Source organism: Dipodomys merriami, unplaced genomic scaffold, assembly GCF_024711535.1.
Source record: "Dipodomys merriami isolate MVZ:Mamm:240054 unplaced genomic scaffold, mDipMer1.0.p SCAF_25, whole genome shotgun sequence".
Taxonomy (NCBI): Eukaryota; Metazoa; Chordata; class Mammalia; order Rodentia; family Heteromyidae; genus Dipodomys; species Dipodomys merriami.
This window is the reverse complement of record NW_027203937.1, coordinates 18,454,829-18,473,378: the sequence shown is the minus strand read 5'-3', so window position 1 is coordinate 18,473,378 and position 18,550 is coordinate 18,454,829. Positions and strand designations below refer to the sequence as shown.

At 44.8% G+C, this 18,550-nt stretch overlaps 2 protein-coding genes across 3 annotated transcripts in view; one reads left to right on the top strand and one right to left on the bottom strand.

The window, feature by feature from the left end:
- The window catches only part of Xndc1n (XRCC1 N-terminal domain containing 1, N-terminal like), a 34,768-nt gene extending 23,573 nt beyond the window's left edge, over window positions 1-11,195 (bottom strand). The window contains exons 1-8 of the mRNA XM_070035125.1: window positions 10,868-11,195; window positions 8,074-8,244; window positions 7,101-7,242; window positions 6,231-6,386; window positions 4,834-5,012; window positions 2,721-2,806; window positions 2,206-2,378; window positions 795-876 (exon numbers count right to left, since the gene is read on the bottom strand). Of these exons, the coding sequence (XP_069891226.1) occupies window positions 795-876; window positions 2,206-2,378; window positions 2,721-2,806; window positions 4,834-5,012; window positions 6,231-6,386; window positions 7,101-7,242; window positions 8,074-8,118 (863 nt within the window). The 5' untranslated portion in view covers window positions 8,119-8,244; window positions 10,868-11,195. The remainder of the gene's footprint in view (window positions 1-794; window positions 877-2,205; window positions 2,379-2,720; window positions 2,807-4,833; window positions 5,013-6,230; window positions 6,387-7,100; window positions 7,243-8,073; window positions 8,245-10,867) is intronic.
- Window positions 11,196-11,524: 329 nt separating this feature from the next.
- The window catches only part of Rnf121 (ring finger protein 121), a 65,064-nt gene continuing 58,038 nt past the window's right edge, over window positions 11,525-18,550 (top strand). The window contains exon 1 of one of the 2 annotated variants that reach the window (XM_070035119.1): window positions 11,525-11,636. In XM_070035119.1, coding sequence (XP_069891220.1) covers window positions 11,574-11,636 — 63 coding nt within the window. In that variant the 5' untranslated portion in view covers window positions 11,525-11,573. The remainder of the gene's footprint in view (window positions 11,637-18,550) is intronic. The other variant, XM_070035120.1, reaches the window with a different exon arrangement.

The window sequence follows — 18,550 nt, the reverse complement described above, 5'->3', positions numbered from 1 at the left end:
AGAGCTGAGGGACAGCGCCTAGGTCCAGAGTTCAAGCCCCACAACCGACAAAAAAAAAAAAAAAAAAAAAAAAAAGTTATAGATTTGCCTGCTTGGACTAGCTCCAAACCATAATTCTCAGGTCTGAGCCTCCCTAGGATTATACACATGAGTCACTGGTGCCAAATTTGTTACTTGTAGGCAACAAATGCTTGGGTCCTGCTTTTTAATCCCTGTTGCTATTCTACGTTTTTGACCGGAGAGTAAAGACCATTAGCATTCAATGTTAATATTGAAAGGTATATCATAATTTCTGTTATTTTGTTGTTATTATAATACTTGCTTCTTTCCTGCTTCTTCTCTGATAATCTACTCATCTAGCAGGCTTTATTCTTTCCTATAGTCTCCTGTCTTTGATTTACCTTTCCTGTGGGTAGGATTCATTTAAGTATCTTTTGCCATGCTATTGTCATTGAAGATCCTAACTGTGGGCTGAGAATGTAGCTTAGTGGTAGAATGCTTGCCTCGTATGCATGAAGCCCTGGGTTCAAATCCTCAGTACCACATAAACAAAAAAAGCCGGAAGTGGCTCTGTGGCTCAAGTGGTAGAGTGCTAGTCTTGAGCACAGAGAGGCTCAAGGACAGTGCCCAGGCCCTGAGTTCAAGCTCCAGGACTGGCAAAAAAAAAAAAAGAGACTCAGAAACCAGCGTTCTCCCTGACCTAACACCTAACTAGAGCAAGAGCAGGGAAAGATGGACAGCTGAAAAAGTGTGGTTCAGAGAGGTGATCCGGGTCTTCCCCATAATCTACTTACCTTTGGTCCTGCACTTTCTTTCTCTTCGTCCTGGCCAGATCATTCACTGAATTTTGTTCTTTTTTTCTGTTTGTTCTGGGCTCTGTGTTAGAAATGGTCATTAAATCTTCCTCCTTAACAAAAAGACCCCCCCTTTTTTTTTTCGGTTGGTCATGGCACCTGAACCTGGGCACTGTCCCTCAGCTCTTCAGCTCAAGGCTAGCGCTCTACCACTTGAGCTATAGCACCACTTCTGGCTTTTTCTGCTTATGTGGTGCTGAGGAATCGAACCTAGGGCCTCGTGTATGCAAGGCAAGCACTCTACCACTAAGCCACCTTCCCAGCCCCCCAAAAGCCTTTACACGCTACGCATGTATGTAAAGCATGTAAGGCTTTAAAAATATTTCTACTCTCTTTCTTTGATTAATTCTCTCTCGGTTTGTTTCTCCCCCAAACCCCTGGCCTGAAAATAAAACAACAACACAAAACCCCTGGGATCTGAACACAGTACTTTGCCACACTACTATCCTTCTTGTTTTTTTTTTTTGGTCGGTCTTGGGGCTTGAACTCTGGGCCTGAGTGCTGTCCCTCACCTCTTCAGCTCAAGGCAAGTGCTCTACCACTTGAGCTACAGCACCACTTCCGGTTTTCTGGTGGTTTATTGGAGATAAGAGTTTCACGGACTTTCCTGCCCAGGCTGGCTTTGAATGGCGATCCTCAGATCTCAACCTCCTGAGTAGCTAGGATTACAGGTGTGAGCCACCAGCACCCGACTACTCCTATCCTTCTAAACCTCAAATTCGATGAGATCAATAGTAAGCATTTCATAAATGTGTTGTGAACATTGAATAGGTAAAATTGGTAGGAGTGCTTAGCAATGTCTGATGTAAAACAGAGCCACCAAATGTTTTTTCTTTTTTTTTCCTTTCCCCTTCTTTCTTTCTTTTTTTTTTTTTCCTTTTTTGAGACAGGGTCTTGTTATGTATAGCCAGATTGGCCTTGAACTGCTTAGTTCCCAGAGTGTTTGGACGACAAGTGTGTACCACCCTTCCCAGCTCCCAAATTTAGCCTTTTCTTTATGATAAAACTATACAATTCTCCTTCCTTATTCCTCTAATAAACTTCAGTCCTACCACCCTTACTTCACTGTTTTTGTGAGATGAGGAGGGAATTTGTATACTGTAAGAGGACTAGATAATTGGTTTAATCCCTTCACTCTAAGGAAGAAGAAATTAGGGCCAATGATGATAAGGATCCTGATTCTTGGACCAGTGCTCTTTCAATTACTATATACCATTTGCTCTCTCTTCCTCACTAACAGGTGACTTTTCTCACACATGAAGCTAGGATAAGCCATCCTTGTTTAGCACTGGTAGATGCAGGGAGGAAGGATGCTGCAGGACACAGTAAGGAAGAAATCATGGGACCTCACCTTCACTTTCTGCATGGCTGGGACCTGGTTCTGTGTGGTTGTTCTTAGGGTTTGTCATACTGACTGGAGGAGCTTTGCGAGCTGCTGAAAGCACCATGCGAGCTGAACGCCCCAGAGCCCCTGGCTGCAGTTGCTGTAGGATATCTTTAAGTTCTGAAATTTCCTTGGTGTTCCTGCAGAGAAACAGAGTATGTGGTCATGCCTAGAACACAGGCTCCATTTGGTTACCCAAGTCAATACCATCTAACATGGATTTGATTACAGACAGAGTGAGGCTTACAGTATGTGACTGATTGGAAAAACCAAAGGCTAGGGGCTGGGAAGGTAGCTCAGTGGTAGAGCGCTTGCCTTGCATGCCTGAGGCCCTGGGTTCGATTCCTCAGCACCACATAAACAAAAAGAAAAAAAAAAAAAAGAAAAACCAAAGGCTGGCTTTAGGTACCTGTAATATGGTAGCCTTTCTTCTCTATGAGAAAGATCTGTGAAGTGGGTGGTAGATCTCCACTGCTACTTACGTCTGGGGATCTGGGAAGAATGTTCTCTGGATAGAAGGATGAGCCAGCCAGGGGCTTGGACCAGTCTCCTGAGAATCACAGGAGCCCTGAGGTGGGAAAAAAAGAGAGAGAGAGAGAGAGAGAGAGAGAGAGAGAGAGAGAGAGAGAGAGAGAGAGAAATGTAGAATATCAAGATTCACCACTAGGGCACACTGCCACCTAGGAACTCAGTTTACGTATTACATGCCATAACTTGCACATTACACATTTACTGTACATGCTCTCTTTGAGTTCTCCTCTAGCTCCAAGATCTCAGGTTCTGTGATTTTGTGCCTTTAAGTCCCAAATGCTAAGGGTTTTGCCATTATCCTGAAAGACCCTAAGGATAAAAGAATCCATATTATTTGGAAAAACTGGACGATAGGTACTGACACAAACATTTGAGTCTGTTATGTGCTAACTTTTGCAAGTATCTTTCTTTTTGCCTGCCTGCCTGCCTGCCTGCCTGCCTGCCTTCCTTCCTTCCTTCCTTCCTTCCTTCCTTGCTTTTTTTCTCTCTTTCTTTCTCATGGCGCTTGAACTCTGGGCCAGGGGGCTGTCCCTAAGCTCTTCAGTTCAAGGTGAGTGCTCTATCTCTTGAACCTCAGTGCCATTTCCGGTTTTCTGGTGGTTGAAAATATCTTTCTATATATTTTATTTTTCTATATATTTTAAATGTGTACATATACCCATTCTTGCAGGTAAAAAAACTCAAGCTCTAGGGATTGAATCCAGGGCTTCACATATGCCAGGCAAGTTTTCTACAACTAAGCTACATCCCAGTCCTATATCATTAATGTAAACAAATACTTCTACTTTAAACTACTTTGGGGGCTGGGAAGGTGGCTCAGAGATAGAGGCCCTGGATTTGATTGCTCAGCATCACATAAGCAGAAAAAGCTGGAAGTGGCACTGTGGCTCAAGTGGTAGAGCACTAGCCTTGGGCTGAAGAGCGCAGGGACAGTGCCCAGGCCCAGAGTTCAGGCCCCATGACCGACAAAAATAAAAAACAAAAAAAACTACTTTGGGACATTTTTTGTTGGTGTTGGTCATGGGGCTTGAACTCATGGCCTTGGCACTGTCCCTGAGCTTTTTTGCTCAAGGCTAGCAGTCTACCACTATAAGCCACAGCTCTACTGCCGGTTTTCAGTTGTTACTTGCAGATAAGAATCTCATGGGCTTTCTTGCCTGGGCTGGCTTTGAACCGTGATCCTCACATCTCAGCCTCCTGATTACAGGATTGCAGCCAGTATTATAGGCATGAGCCACTAGCACCTAGTTTTACTTTGGGACTAAAAAACTTACTATTCCTTTCTAAACATTATTTATCAATAATTTAATTTCCAGTATTATTTTGTGAGCAATTTTGTTCACATGCAACTATAAACCTACAATGTGTGTGTGTGGGGGGGGGCATGTGTGCTCCCTCACCCCCAAAAGGTGGGAGAGGATAGAAACTCACACATCCCTCTGAAGAACAATGAGCATTGTACACTAAGAATTAATTTGATATTCTAGCACAGATTTAAAGATATAAATGTTTTTGCAAGGCAGATGGGACAGCAGGACTTGAATGGAACCTTGGGGTTTCTGGTGCTGAAAAGGAAGTCTGATGAAAGCAATAGCTCTCTCAAGAGCCAGAAATAATGTCTGAGTATGAGGCTACACTGGATCTCAAAAAGAACATAATGGTGAAAGAATAAATGGTCCTGAATGTAACCCAACATACAAGGCTCATTCACTTGCATCTTCCCTCTGTTAAAGAGGAAAAGAGAAGAGTTCATTCCTACCTGAAAGAAAACACAAAATCCTTAACTGGGTGCCAGTACCTCATGCTTGTAATCCTAGCTACTCAGAAGGCTAAGATCTGAGGATCCCAGTTCATAGTCAACCCAGGCAGGAAAGTCCTTGAGACTCTTATCTCCAATACCAGAAAACCAGAAGTAGAGCTGTAGCTCAAAGTGGTAGAGTGCTCGCCTTGAGCAAAAGAGCTCAGAAACATGCCCAAGCCCTGGGTTCAAGTCCTACCATTGACCAAAAAAAAAAAAAAAGAAAGAAAAGAAAACACAAAATCCTTGCTCTACATGGTTCATACCTGGCTCAGTCCAGAGCTCCCCGAGGCCAAGGGATCTGTGACAGAGTCAGCTAAGGAGTCTAAATTGGAACGCACACGCAGGAAGGCCAGGCCAAAGGATTGGTGACGTGTGAAGGGCTGGGAGCAAGTGAGACGAAGTCGATCCCATGATTCTTCTGAGGCAGGAGCTAGGAAATCGTCTCAAGGACAAAAGAAAAAGAGCTGGATGTAGTGGCCCACACCTGTAATGCCAGCACTTGGCAGGCTGAAATAGGAGGAGGACCAAGGGTTCACAGCCAGTGTGGGATAGCTATAGCGAGATCCCGGCCAGACTAGGCTATACAACCTTTCTCAAATAACAAATAAACAAAACCAACACGCTCACAAACTCTTCATGCCTTCAGTTCCTAATGCAACCCAACCCCCTCCAAGGATCACTCTTCCTTTATAACTTCCAATGTAAACATTAAAAAAAGCCTTATTAAACTATAAATCTCTAGAGTCCTGAAATCAGATATGTTTCTTTTGCAGTGCCCAGTTAACACATAGAAATTTTCATAAACAGAACTCAGGAAATACAATATGCTAGATAAATATAATCATCATATTCCATTACTTACATAAACATTTATCCTATACTCACACGCATTTATATGAATAAAAATGTAATAGTGACTGGCTGTGGTGGTGCATGCCTATAATTCCAGCACTTGGGAGGCTGAGGCAGAAGGACTGTAAATTTCAAGCCATCCTGGGCTAACCCAGCCTGGGCTGCATATTGAGACTCTATCTCAAAAGCCAAAATAAAAACTAAGCCAGGCATCGGTGATTCACATCGATAATCTGATCTACTCAAGAGGTAGAAATCTGCAGGGGTGCAAAAAATTAGAGGGACAACCCCATTTCAATCAATTGGTGGGTGTGGTTGTGTGCAACTGTCATGCCAGTTACATGGGAAGTATAAATAGGAGACTGCAATCTAGTTGAGCCAAGGCAAAAAGTGAGACCCTATCTCAAAAATAACAAGAGCCAAAAAAGGGTTGGAAGCATGGCTTAAGCAACAGAGCACTTGCCTAGAAAGCTAAAAACCCTAAGTTCAACATAATACCACAAAAACCAAAACCAAACTAGACCAACCTATCCCACCCAACCAAATAGTAATCAAGTATGTGTCTGTATCAGGTGTCACAAAATCAGAAAGTATAGGCAAATATAACCTGTCGTTCATAGGTATATCCAGCTATCACACATGCTCATCACACAGACTCACACTCAGGCACACCACTTAGCAACTACCCTATTTCCCTAATAGCTGTAACTATGGCCCACACAGGCTAACCTAGTAGCATTTATAGCCTTCTCTATTCTGCATCCTCTTTTTGGGGAACATCCTCCTGTTCTGCTTTTGCCCTCTTTACCATCTTTAAACATCCGGACCCCTGAACGGTTCTTCCCCTGCTTTGAATCAGCAAGGGACATTAGCATGGTTGCAGGGAGCAGGGTGACAAAAGGTCTGTCCAGGGACCACGAAGAACGGCCCACATCAATCTGCAGGAACGCACAGCCACAGTTACCTGGGGAAATGGCAGACAGAAGGTAAGGGTGTTGGGATGACAGTACACCAGGGAACTTGTGGATGACAATCCTCTACTCTCAAGCTACTTGGAGGTCAAGAAGGTCCCGCAACATGTGGAGACACACAGAGAGCCAGCAACTGAGACAGGACTAAGACCCCAGTCCAACAAATGACGTGCAGGTTCATCAAGGTCCTCCCAGCCTGACACCTCTCCCAGTCTGAAGAGGCTCACTGCTTTTCTGGCTTTAGGCCCTACAAAGCTGGAACCAGTAGTCCTGTCTTTAATAGTTCTCTACTTCAGAAAAGTCCAAGATCAACCTCCTCAATCCATAAACTCCTATGGACACTTCACCCTTCCAGCATCCTCCACACTAATATTTCCAGGATATACTGACTGTACTTGTTGACAGTTATCATGGCAATGACCTAAGGCTTTATTCATATCACACAGATCAAACCAAGGCAGGTACACTAATTCAGAAAGCATTATTCTACATTATATTTAAACTATTCAGACTATATTCTACATGATTAGAGACTTTGGAGTGATCTAACATCAGACCTGCCATAAAAGGGTCACAGTTCTCCTTCACACTTTGGCAGGTCTTATTCTGAATAGCCAGAATGACTTGAGACATCTGATGGGGGTAGTTAGAGGAATCACTCATGCATCTTCTCTCAGAGGTTCCTGGGCCACAGAGAGCTCACTCACCAACATCAATGTAGCTAATAGGCACTGCTCTCTCCAGCTGGAGCTCTGCTCTCAGTTGCCCACTTTTGTCCTGAGGACAGCTAAGCCATGGTCCCTTCTGGATGTCTGGGTTTAATAAGTTCTCCACAGGATACTTGGGATCCTAAATCAAGACAGCAGAGGAGGAAATCAGGAACCTTACTGAGCCCAAGGGAAACAAAATAAAATGAGGCCCATTAATAAGAGATTCATTCTAACCATTTTTTGATTCTTCAATTTTTTGAAGCATCTTAACATGATGTAAAGGGACTAGACAGAAATCCACAGGCATGGAGATAGATACTGTGGATGTTAGAAGACAATGTATGTTTTAGTAGGTTAAAAGGTCTATGAAAAAAACTGCTCAAGATGCTCATGCAGGTAAGGATAGTATGTATACTTTTTATTTTATTTCACTGAGACTAGAGGTTAATAGCTCCCAAAGACGGAAGGGTCTTTCTGAAATGTATGGGGAGGTTTTTGGCTTCCATGGTGACTAGGAAGCAATATATTCTCATTAGGGTCTTCGGGGCAGGGAGGCTAACTATGCCACAATGCAAATGGTATTGCTGCAAAGTGTGGACTTAGCCCCCAAATGTCAATGGCACCTCTGACAAAGATTGAGACAGGAGACGGGAAAAAGAGAGTAATGAAGGCAGAGGAAAAGTGAGAAGTCCTAAGAATCCCCACATTGGAACAGTCCTGGGTCCAGGATCTGGGATCTAGCAGTATACTGGAATTATAGAACTTTTAGGAAGAAGGCTTAGATCACAATTTAGCCTTATAGATTAAGGTTGACTTTGAGTGTCCCAGTCTGCTCTCAACGAGAGTGACTAAAATGCTCTTCTGGGGACTTTGGTGCAGAATCTAAGCCTAGGGCTTTACCAGCTTCCTCCCAACTATAGGCAAGTCTATTTATTCCTTCCAGTCAAGGCATGCCTGATGACTAACATACCTGAGAGGAAAATGATACTATATGGCTGATCTTCACAGGAGCCATGGCAGGCCTACTAGCTGTCCCAAGTACAAATCAAAATGCTTCCTTTCAAAATCTCTTCTGTTACCACTTTGGCTCCATGTTTTGGTCTTCACAGCCTCCAGTAGAACAAGAATTCTCAAGTTACTCCTGAAGAAGAGGAAAAGGAAGAAACTCTGATGACAGGAGTCATTTTCAGCAGTTAAGTCTGATGAACCACTATGGGCTTGGAAGGAGAGATGGGCAGGGAGCAAATCCCAATCACCTAATGAGACTCCAACAAATGTGTAACAATCGGAATGCCAGCTCAAGGCCAAGTACACAATAATACAGTAATATATTACCATTGGATTTACACATAGATTAACTCCTGAGAGCAAGCTGCCTTAAGTCATTCAGCTTTGTCCTAGAACCTAGTACACAGAAATACATGCTCTGACTCTATTTTTGCTTAAAGAATCTTCACAAAGTTGTTTTTCTTTTCTTTTTTTTTTTTGGTCCAGTCGTGGGGCCTGAATTCTGGGCCTGGGCGCTGTCCCTCAGCTCTTCAGCTCAAGGCTAGTGCTCTACCACTTGAGCCACAGCGCCACTTCCGTTTTTTTTTCTTTTTGCTTATGTGGTGCTGAGGAATCGAACCCAGGGCCTCAGGCATGCAAGGAAGCGCTCTACCACTGAGCCACCTTCCTGCCCCACGAAGTTGTTTAAGTTACTCTTCTATCAGAAATATCCAAGCCGAGCACTGGTGGCTCGCACCTGTAACCCTAGCTACTCAAGAGGCTGAGATCTGAGGAGCACGGTTCAAAGCCAGCCCAGGCAGGAAAGTCCGTGAGGCTATTATCTCCAATAAACCACTCAGAAAACTGGAAGTGACACTGTGGCTCAAGTGGTAGAGCACTAGCCTTGAGCTGAAGAGCTCAGGTACAGTGCCCAGGCCCAGAGTTCCTCCCCATGACCAACAAAAAAATTAAGAAAAAAAAAAAAAAAGAAATATCCCAAAACTTTCTGATATATTATAACTTCTTGCTATTTGGTAGGTGCTTAAATATTGAGTTTGGTCTCTCAAAGCCTGTTCAATGTAGATTTCTATATTTCCTGCTGCATTTCCTATCACTACTATTCCTCTCATTAGAGGGTGTGTGTGTGTGTACACGCACACGCTCACGTGCACACATACACACTGATAGCAGGGCTTGAACTCAGGGCTGCAAGCTCACTCAGTTTGTTTGCTCATGTTCAGGTTTTTTTGTTTTTGTTTTTGTTTTTTTGCTTGCTAATTAAAAAGTCTTTTGTACTTTCCTTTTCTTCTTTTTTTTTTTTTGTCGGTCGTGGGGCTTGAACTCTGGGCCTGAGTGCTGTCCCTCAGCTCTTCAGCTCAAGGCGAGTGCTCTACCACTTGAGCTACAGCGCCACTTCCGGTTTTCTGGTGTTTTATTGGAGATAGGAGTCTCACGGTCTCTCCTGCCCGGGCTGGCTTTGAACCGCGATTCTCAGATCTCAGCCTCCTGAGTAGCTAGGATTACAGGCGTGAGCCACCAGCGCCCGGCTTTCCTTTTCTTCTTTTTACTTCTTTTTGCCCATTCTAGGGCTTGAACTCAGGGCCTCAGGCTTTTGCTTAGCTTGAGCCACATCTCTACTTTCATAGTTCTTTATTTTTCCCCTACCAATCCTGGGACTTGAACTCAGAGCCTAGGTGCTGTCCCTTATTTTGCTAAGGGCTTAGCACTCTGCTACTTGAGCCATAACACCACTTCAAGCCTTTTCTGTTTATGTGGTATTGAGGAATTGAACCAGGGTTTCATGCATGCTAGGCAAGCACTCTACCACTGAGCCACATTCCCAGCCCTACATTTCCACTTCCATCTCAGACTTTTCTGCCCCAGCTGGCTTCGAACCAAAATCTCCAGTTCTAAACCTCCTGAGTAGCTAAGATTACAGGCATGACCCACAGAAGCCCAAAGGTGTTTTACATAATTATCATTGTTTTGTTTATTTAATCTTTTTTTTTCCCTTGACCAGTCCTGGGGCTTGAACTCAGGGCCTGGGCACTGTCCCTGAGCTTCTTGTTCAAGGTTAGTACTCTTCCACTTTGAGCCACAGAGCCCCTTCCGGCTTTTTCTGTTTATGTGGCACTGAGGACTTTAACCCAGGGCTTCACTCATGCTAGTCAAGCACTCTACCACTAACCCACATTTCCAGCACCATTTATTTAATCTCCCCCCACCCCCACACACACATGTCCTGAGGCTTGAATTCTGGCCTGGGTGCTGTCCCTGAGCTTTTTCCACTCAAGCGAACACTTTGGTGGTTATTTGGAGACAAGAGTCTCCTGCGCGGGCTAGCTTCGAACTATGATCCTCAGATCTCAGCCTCCTGAGTAGCTAGGATTGTAGGTGTGAGCCACTAGGGCCCGGCTTATTTAATCTTTAAAAAGCTAACACGAAGCAGGTGTGGTGGCATCAGCTTATACTCTCAGCTACTGGGAAGGATGAAGGTTCTTTGGGTCCACAGGTCATTCCAGTCCAATTCCCCAGAGAGATCTGGCCACGGGGCCGTGATGAGTGCAAAGAGTCACTTTCAGATGTGCATAAAACAGTGTGTAAAAAGTCAGTTATGAAGCCGGGCGGGAGCTGGGAGTCGCAGGATGTAGTACAGAGGAGGATAGGAACGTGTGGCGAAAGGCCTCGTTTGTTGGCCGCGGAGCTCCGGAGCAGCTGAAGACTTTTCTTAGTGGTCACCACCCACCCCTCCTTAAGGTCTACTCAACACCACTCACCTGCGACAGCGAATCTTAGGAAGTCACCGCAGCTTCAGACCGAGGATCACTAATTCATTCTCCCGCCAATTCCGCACCGTGAACTCCGCCTTCTGACCCCAAGTTCCACTGTCTCCCGAAGCTCAGAAATTCGTTCTGGGGCTTAAAGAATCCGCGTCTGAAAAAAACTACTGTCATCAAGGCAACGTAGAGGGAGCCACACGCAGAAGAAAAAGAAAAAAAATACACGTGGTGGGTTTTTGTGTATAGATTTCGCTCACAGCTGTTCTCTCGTGGAGAGCGTGATTAAGCTTCCGGTTCAGACCCAAAGAAGCATGGGAAATGTAGTTCTTAGTTCACACGCTTCACTCCCGGCAGTCCACGTGAGGGAGCGTCGCGAAAGTTGCCCGTTTAGGGACTCTTCCTTTTCGCTTTTCAAACGGCACAATTGGCGAAATACTTACACTCACAGTGATAAAAGCACAATTTCTCATTTTCCATTCCCTGCTGAGGTTTGGAAACGCAAGACAAACGTCCCTCTTTAATCCGTAAACGAGTAGCAAGTGGAGGGTCTCTTGGTCCCTGACAGGTCTCCGCCTGCCTCGAAGCTCCGCCCCTAGGCCGGCCTCCGCACTGCCGATTGGCTAGCATGGCCAGAGCGGCGGAAGCAGCTGGCTAGCACGGGGGGGACTGGGCAAGTCGGGGGGGGGGGGTGTCAGCGGGCAAGATGGCGGCAGTGGTGGAGGTGGAGGTTGGAGGAGGTGCTGCTGCGGAACGGGAGCTGGATGAGGTAAGGGGGATTGGGAGACGGAGAAACGAGGGACTCCACTTGAAAGTGAAGAGAGGCGACGGGAGGCCTTGGAGGAGGGGGCTCCCAGGAGAGACCGGAGGGGGCCCAGAGCGGGTAGAGCGTGCTGCCTGGGAGGCGGGTGCGCGGTGCGGGGGATCTGCGGTTCTCCTGCCCCGGGGACCCTGCCTGCGGCGGGCCTGGGGTCGAAGGCTGGCCGCCGCCTCTAGGGTGGAAGAAAGGCGGGAGTGTGAGGCTTTTGAGGCCGTGGTCTGGGAGTCCCGGGGTGGGACGGCAGGACGGCGGGCGGCCGCGGCGTCGGAGGGGCGTGGTGGGAGAGGACCCTCAGCCGGGCGCGGGCGGTGGGCACGCAGACCCGGAAGCAGGGCTGCTTTCCTGGCGTCAGGGCTTGGACTTCTTTTCGGACAGGAGTCGTTTCGTTATGTAGCCCTGCATTCTACGACGTGGTACCTAATGCATGCGCTGTAAAGTTTGGGTCAACGAATGAAAGGACCTATGCATGAATGAATACTTGTGGGCCAGAATTTCCCCATTCACCCATTGAGCAGACGTTTAAAGATCACTTTTGTGCCACGGCCTGGGCTAGGTGCTAAGGATACACCCACTTTCCTTGTAGAGCCTGCAGCGTAATGGTTCGTGGGAGACCGACAAGGCTACGAGTCATTGCATTAGAGGAATGCACTGTGTGGCTTGGAGAGTGGGACACCTATTCTAAGAAACGCTTCCTATAGTTGTTGGATCCTAAAGGATTAATGAAAATCTCGCTCTTGACCTCTCTTCCTGCCTCCTTCCCTCCCTCTCTCTCTCTCTCTACTTCCTTGAAGGTGAACTTGAGAGTGGATGTCCCCTTTACCTAAGAGGCACGTAAAGATTGTGTGTGTGTGTGTGTGTGTGTGTGTGTGTGTGTGTGTGTGTGTGTGTGTGTGTGTGTGTGTGTGTGTGTGTGTGTGTGTGTGTGTGTGTGTGTGTGTGTGTGTGTGTGTGTGTGTGTTTGAGTCCAGTCGTGGGGCCTGAACTCTGGGCCTGGGCACTGTCCCTGAGCTTCTTTTGCTCAAGGCTAGCATTCTACCACTTGAGCCACAGCACCACTTCTGGCTTTTTCAAGGCTGAGAAGCAGAGATGATGAGAAAGGAATAAAAAAGTCTGAGGCCAAAGGGACAGTGATAGTTAGAGTTGCTTATGGTCTTGCATGATAGAAATAGCATCGAGGAATAGAAGGTGAAGATTGATTGTCAGATGGGACCCGTGAAATCTCAGAGAGGGTTCAGAATTTTAGAGACACCTCCCCACTATTCCTATGTTGGGGGGAAAAGTGTAGGATTGATGTTGAGACTCAGAAAGGATGTGGATTTAGGAAGTAAAGACTGTTGCTTGGTGGTGGGTTAATGTGTGAGTGTTTATCTGCTTGGGATGAGGCTGAGAAATTGGCAGGTGGTTAGAGAATGTAGAAACTAGGCAATGAAGTCCTCTACCTCCCAACCACTAGAGACTGGAGGTGTTTGAATACCTGTTGGTTGGTGAGGTGGCATGATTGTGTAAATTACTTCCATTGACCCTTCTTGCATTAAGTCTCTATTTATAATTGGCTGTCTTTTAATGAAATATATTTGAAAACACCTTGAGAAGAGTAAATTCTATATTGCAGTTATTATTTATGGTTTGTTAGTCATGGGCTCTCTATAGCACTCTACCACTTGAGCCACAGCGCCACTTTTGGCTTTTTTCTTTTTTCTTATGTGGTGCTAAGGAATCTAACCCAGGGCCTTATGCATGCAAGGCAAGCACTCTACCACTGAGCTACCTTCCCAACCCCATAAATGATTTTTGTTTCTTAGTTTTTCTTGTTTGACGGACTCAAGTTACTTTTTTTGGGGGGGGGGTGTGGTAGTGGGGCCTGAACTCTGGGCCTGGGCACTGTCCCTCAGCTCTTCAGCTCAAGGCTAGCACTCTACCACTTGAGCCACAGCGCCACTTCCGGCTTTTTTCTTTTTGCTTACGTGGTGCTGAGGAATCGAACCCTGGGCCTCGAGCATGCAAGGCAAGCGCTCTACCACTGAGCCACCTTCCCAGCCCCCTCGAGTTACTTTTTGTATAATACACTTTCTAGAATGTTATTGCTACAGATCAACTTAATATGAAACCACTAGTACTCATCCTAGAAACTTTAACTTCTTTTATTCTTGGAGAAAGAATATAATCTCTTGTCTAGAAATTCAATGTGAATTGGTTCTGTCCTTTTCTTTGTGTGTTTAAGAAGGTAACTCTGAGAAGCAAAAACAGTTGTGTTCTTCAAGCTCTAGAAAGAAGAGAAATCTGGCATGTCAGACCTTAATTGTTTTTTGTGGGTTTTTTTTTGTTGTTGTTGTTTTGTTTTTGATTGGTCCTAGGGCTTAAACTCAGGGCCTGGGTGCTGTCCCTGAGCATTTTTGCTCAAGGCTTGTGCTCTACCATTTTGAGCCACAGCGTCACTTCTGGTTTTCTGGTGGTTAATTGGAGGTAAGAGTCTCATGAACTTTTCTAAAAGCCCTGGTTGGCTTTGAACCATAATCCTCAGATCTCAACCTCCTGAGTAGCTAGAATTACAGGTATGAACTACTGGCACCTGGGCAGACCTTAGATTGTGTAGGTTTCTACTAATGTCTCCTTCACCATTTTGTGCAACCTTCCCTAGTAGAAGGCAAAGTACAGTGCACCATTAAATATGCAATTATGGGGACCTAATGCAGTTGTCATGTGTTAGAAATTCAGGATTTTTAGAATTTGCAATCCAGTGAGGAGACATGTAAATAATCCATTACAGTACAACTAGAAAATTGCTATAATAAAAATGTGTAACAAGTGCAGTGGGGCGCAAGAGACAGGCACCAGAGTCTGCTAGGAGAAGTCAGTAGAATGTCAGTAGATGGAAATGTGCTAAAAAAAAAATTAAATGGGTGAGTTCCCAAGAAAGCTGTGATTGACATGTGACATCAGAGTCGTCTCACTGTTGCACTTGCTGCTTGATTAGTAGACTCTGTTGTGGAGCCCAGATTATAAAAGTGATGAGTAGCCTGGCAAAGATGTATTTTTGGTATACTTATCTTCTTTGGAAAAAATATACAAGCTGTGATTTATTCCTTAGGATACTGTTTTCCAAAATCAGATGTCATTAGCATAACATATAGTCTCAAATAGTAATTTGTCCCTCCCCCTCTCTTTCTTCCTACCTCTCTCTCTTTTTTTGGTCTGGTTCCATTACTATTTTCTGTAGAGGCTGAGAGGTAATTTAGGCTGTGCCAATAGCTGCTTGCTTCAAAGAAATGAATAAAAAAGAGGGTTTAGGATAAAGCTAGTTATAAGGCTCTTACCTTAAGTCAGTTGATGTCTATTCCCTACAGTAGCTCATTTATTACTAACAGCAGCCCTGTAAGCCAGATGGTGTTAACCCTATTTTGTAAATGAGGAGGCTGAGGCTAGAAAAGTTTAGGAACTTTCCTAGGATTCAAGTTTGTGAGTGAAATTTTTGGCCCAAGTCTGCTGTGCTGTACTGTGGCCCTTGGTTCCATTTCCCCTCTATTTTTGCTCTAAGGTTTATTAGGTAATTTAAAATTGTCTGGCCCTTTAGCCTGGTACTGATGGCTCATACCTGTAATCTCAGCTACTCAGGAGGCTAAGATCTGAGGACTACAGTTTGAAGTCAGCCCAGACAGGAAAGTCAATGAGAGTCATATCTCCAATTAATCACCTAAAAGCTGGAAGTAGAGCTGTTGCTAAGTGGTAGAGCATTAACCTTGAGCAAAACAAACAAACAAACAAAAACCAGCACCCATGCCCTGAGTTTAAGCCTTAGGACTGTGTGTGTGTGTGTGTGTGTGTGTGTGTGTGTGTGTGTGTGTGTGCCTAATTATTTTGTATGTAAAAACTAACACAGGATATTTGGTAAGTGGCAGCAATTCAGGAGAACATTTTGAAGTTTGCATTCTTGAGATATGCTTTATTAGTATTTCCTATGATTGAGGAACTGAGATTCCAAGGACTGGAGATATGCTAAGGGTTTTCAGCTAAGTGTTGTTACATAGATTTACATCCATATTTCCAGAACATGTCTATTTTCTCTTAGTTTAAAGATTTCATAAACTGCAGACTCAATCTTACCAAATAAACTGCTTTTTTCTTTATATTCAAAAGCCCCATTTCCATAATATGAAGTAGCTGTTAGGAGAGGATCATACAGTATGTTTTCTGAGAGGATCAATATGGGGATTATTCAAAAGAGTAGTTTTTTTCTATACAAGCCCTTTAATTTACTGCTAACTTGATTTTGCTGGTCCTTTGTTCATGAGGAATGTTTAGTCCTGTGGTACTTAGGGATGTGAGAGATCTACTTAGATCAGTCAGGTATTTAGCAAGTTATGATGACTGGCTAAGCTCAGCTCTATCTCATACCTTGTCAAACCACAGAATGATTGATGTTATTAGTAGGTTGATTTATGGATACCAGCTAGGAGACCCCAAAAGGAGACACAGAAATCCTGGAGCCAGAGATTTTTTTCTTTAATGGTGTGGCTAGTCAACTCTGAGAGGAATAGGTAGTATATTCTTGGCCCAGAGAACTAGTTTAGGATGGAAGGTAGAGAAACACATGAGTGGGCTGGGAATATGGCTTTGTAATAGAGTGATTGCCTAGCCTGCTTGAAGCCCTGGATTTGATTCCTCAGTACCATATAAACAGAAAAGGCCACAGTAGTGCTGTGGCTCAAGTGATAGAGTGCTAGTCTTGAACAAAAGAAGCTTAGGGACAGTGCCCAGGCCCTGAGTTCAAGCCCTGGGACAGAGAAAGAAAGAAAGAAAGAAAGAAAGAAAGAAAGAAAGAAAGAAAGAAAGAAAGAAAGAAAGAAAGAAAGAAAGAGAGAGAGAGAGAGAGAGAAAGAGAAAGAGAAAAGAAAAGAGGAGGAGAAACACACCAGTGTCTAATCAGGACTGAGCAGTCCTCTTTGCTAGTGTCTGGCTAGTTTTCAGTGCTGCTCATCTGTCAAAATGATGTGATATCTTCTAGATTGGTAAGTAGTTTCCAGCTTAAGCCAGAGTTCAAAGCAAGTCTCTGGCTTGAAACCAGCTTGAGGTATTATTTACTCTTCTGGGCCTTATTTTACTTAGTATGAAAGAATATTGGACTAGGTTAATTTTTTCTTCTTTCCTTCCCTCCTCCTTTTCCCCCTCCCTCCCTCCTTTCTTTCCTCCCCCCCCCCCTTTCCTATGTCTGGCTATTTATTTTTGCTTTTTTTTTTTGGTCTAGTCCTGGGGCATGAACTCAGGGCCTAGATTCTATTCCTGCTCTGCCACTTGAACCACAGCACTACTTCTGGCTTTTTCTGAGTAGTTTGTTGAAGATCAGAGTTTCACAGACCTTTTCCATCCAGGCTGGCTTTGAACTGTGATCCTTAGATCTCAGCCCTCTGAGTACAGGTGTGAGCCACAGTGCCCAGCTATATTTGCCAGTTTTGTTGTTTTTTTAGGCATATAAGATTAGTGGTAGTGTAGTGGAGAAGACAAAACCCATTGAAATAGTAAACAGTTGACCCAGATTTTAGAGTGGGGATAGCACATTAGTTTTATCTCAGAGATAGCCAGCTGGCAGTAGATACTTAGAAATCCATTGAGAGGAGTTCTGAGGCTAGTACAGCAGAAAAAGTGGGCTGAGAGAGAGTGCTGAAGGCAAAATAATCCAGAATACTTGCTTTGCTAAGTTCTGGGCTAAATTTTTCATGTACGTTCTTTTTTTTTTTTTTTTGTCGGTCGTGGGGCTTGAACTCTGGGCCTGGGCGCTGTCCCTCAACTCTTCAGCTCAAGGCGAGCGCTCTACCACTTGAGCTACAGCGCCACTTCCGGTTTTCTGGTGGTTTATTGGAGATAGGAGTCTCACGGTGGCTGGCTTTGAACCGCGATCCTCAGATCTCAGCCTCCTGAGTAGCTAGGATTACAGGCGTGAGCCACCAGCGCCCGGCTTCATGTGCATTCTTAATGCTATAGCCTTTCAAGTTAGGTACAGGTAGTTCATGCCTATAATTCTGATGACTCAGGAGACTGAGGACCAAAGTTCAAAGCCAGCTCTGGTAGTAAAGTCTGTGAGACTCTTTCCTCCAATTAACTAGAAAAAGCCAGAAGTGGAGATGTGGCTCAAGTGGTACCAGCCATGAGTGGGAAAAGAAGTTAAGGGACAGAGGCCCTGAGTTAAATCCCTAGAACTGGAGAGAGAGAAGAGGAGAGGAAGAAGAGGAGAAGGAAGAAGAGGAGGAAGAGAGAGAGAGAGAGAGAGAGAGAGGGAGAGAGAGAGAGAGAGAGAGAGACATTAATACATGCTTTTTGTCTGTCTCCCTGTGTTTGTTTGCTTTTTGTGAGTCGTGGGGCTTGAACTCTGGGCCTGAGTGCTGTCCCTCAGCTCTTCAGTTCAAGGCGAGCACTCTACCACTTGAGCTACAGTGCCACTTCCGGTTTTCTGGTGGTTTATTGGAGATAAGAGTTTCACGGACTTTCCTGCCCTGGCTGGCTTTGAACTATGATCCTCAGATCTCAGCCTCCTGAGTAGCTAGGATTACAGGTGCCTGGCTCCCTGTGTTTTTGAAAGCCCTGTTCATCCTTTATCCCTGGTGCCTGGCATAGAGTATGATTCAATAAAGAAATGAATGAATGTATGAGCTTAGTTTCAACCTCTGTACTTAAATCTTTATTTGTGAAATGATAGATTTGGACCCAATTTTTTTTGGGGGGGGGGTCTGGTCATGGGGCCTGAACTCTGGGCCTATGCGCTATCCCTCAGCTCTTCAGCTCAAGGCTAGCGCTCTACCACTTGAGCCACAGCGCCACTTCTGGCGTTTTTTGTTTATGTGGTGCTGAGGAATCGAACTCAAGGCCTCAGG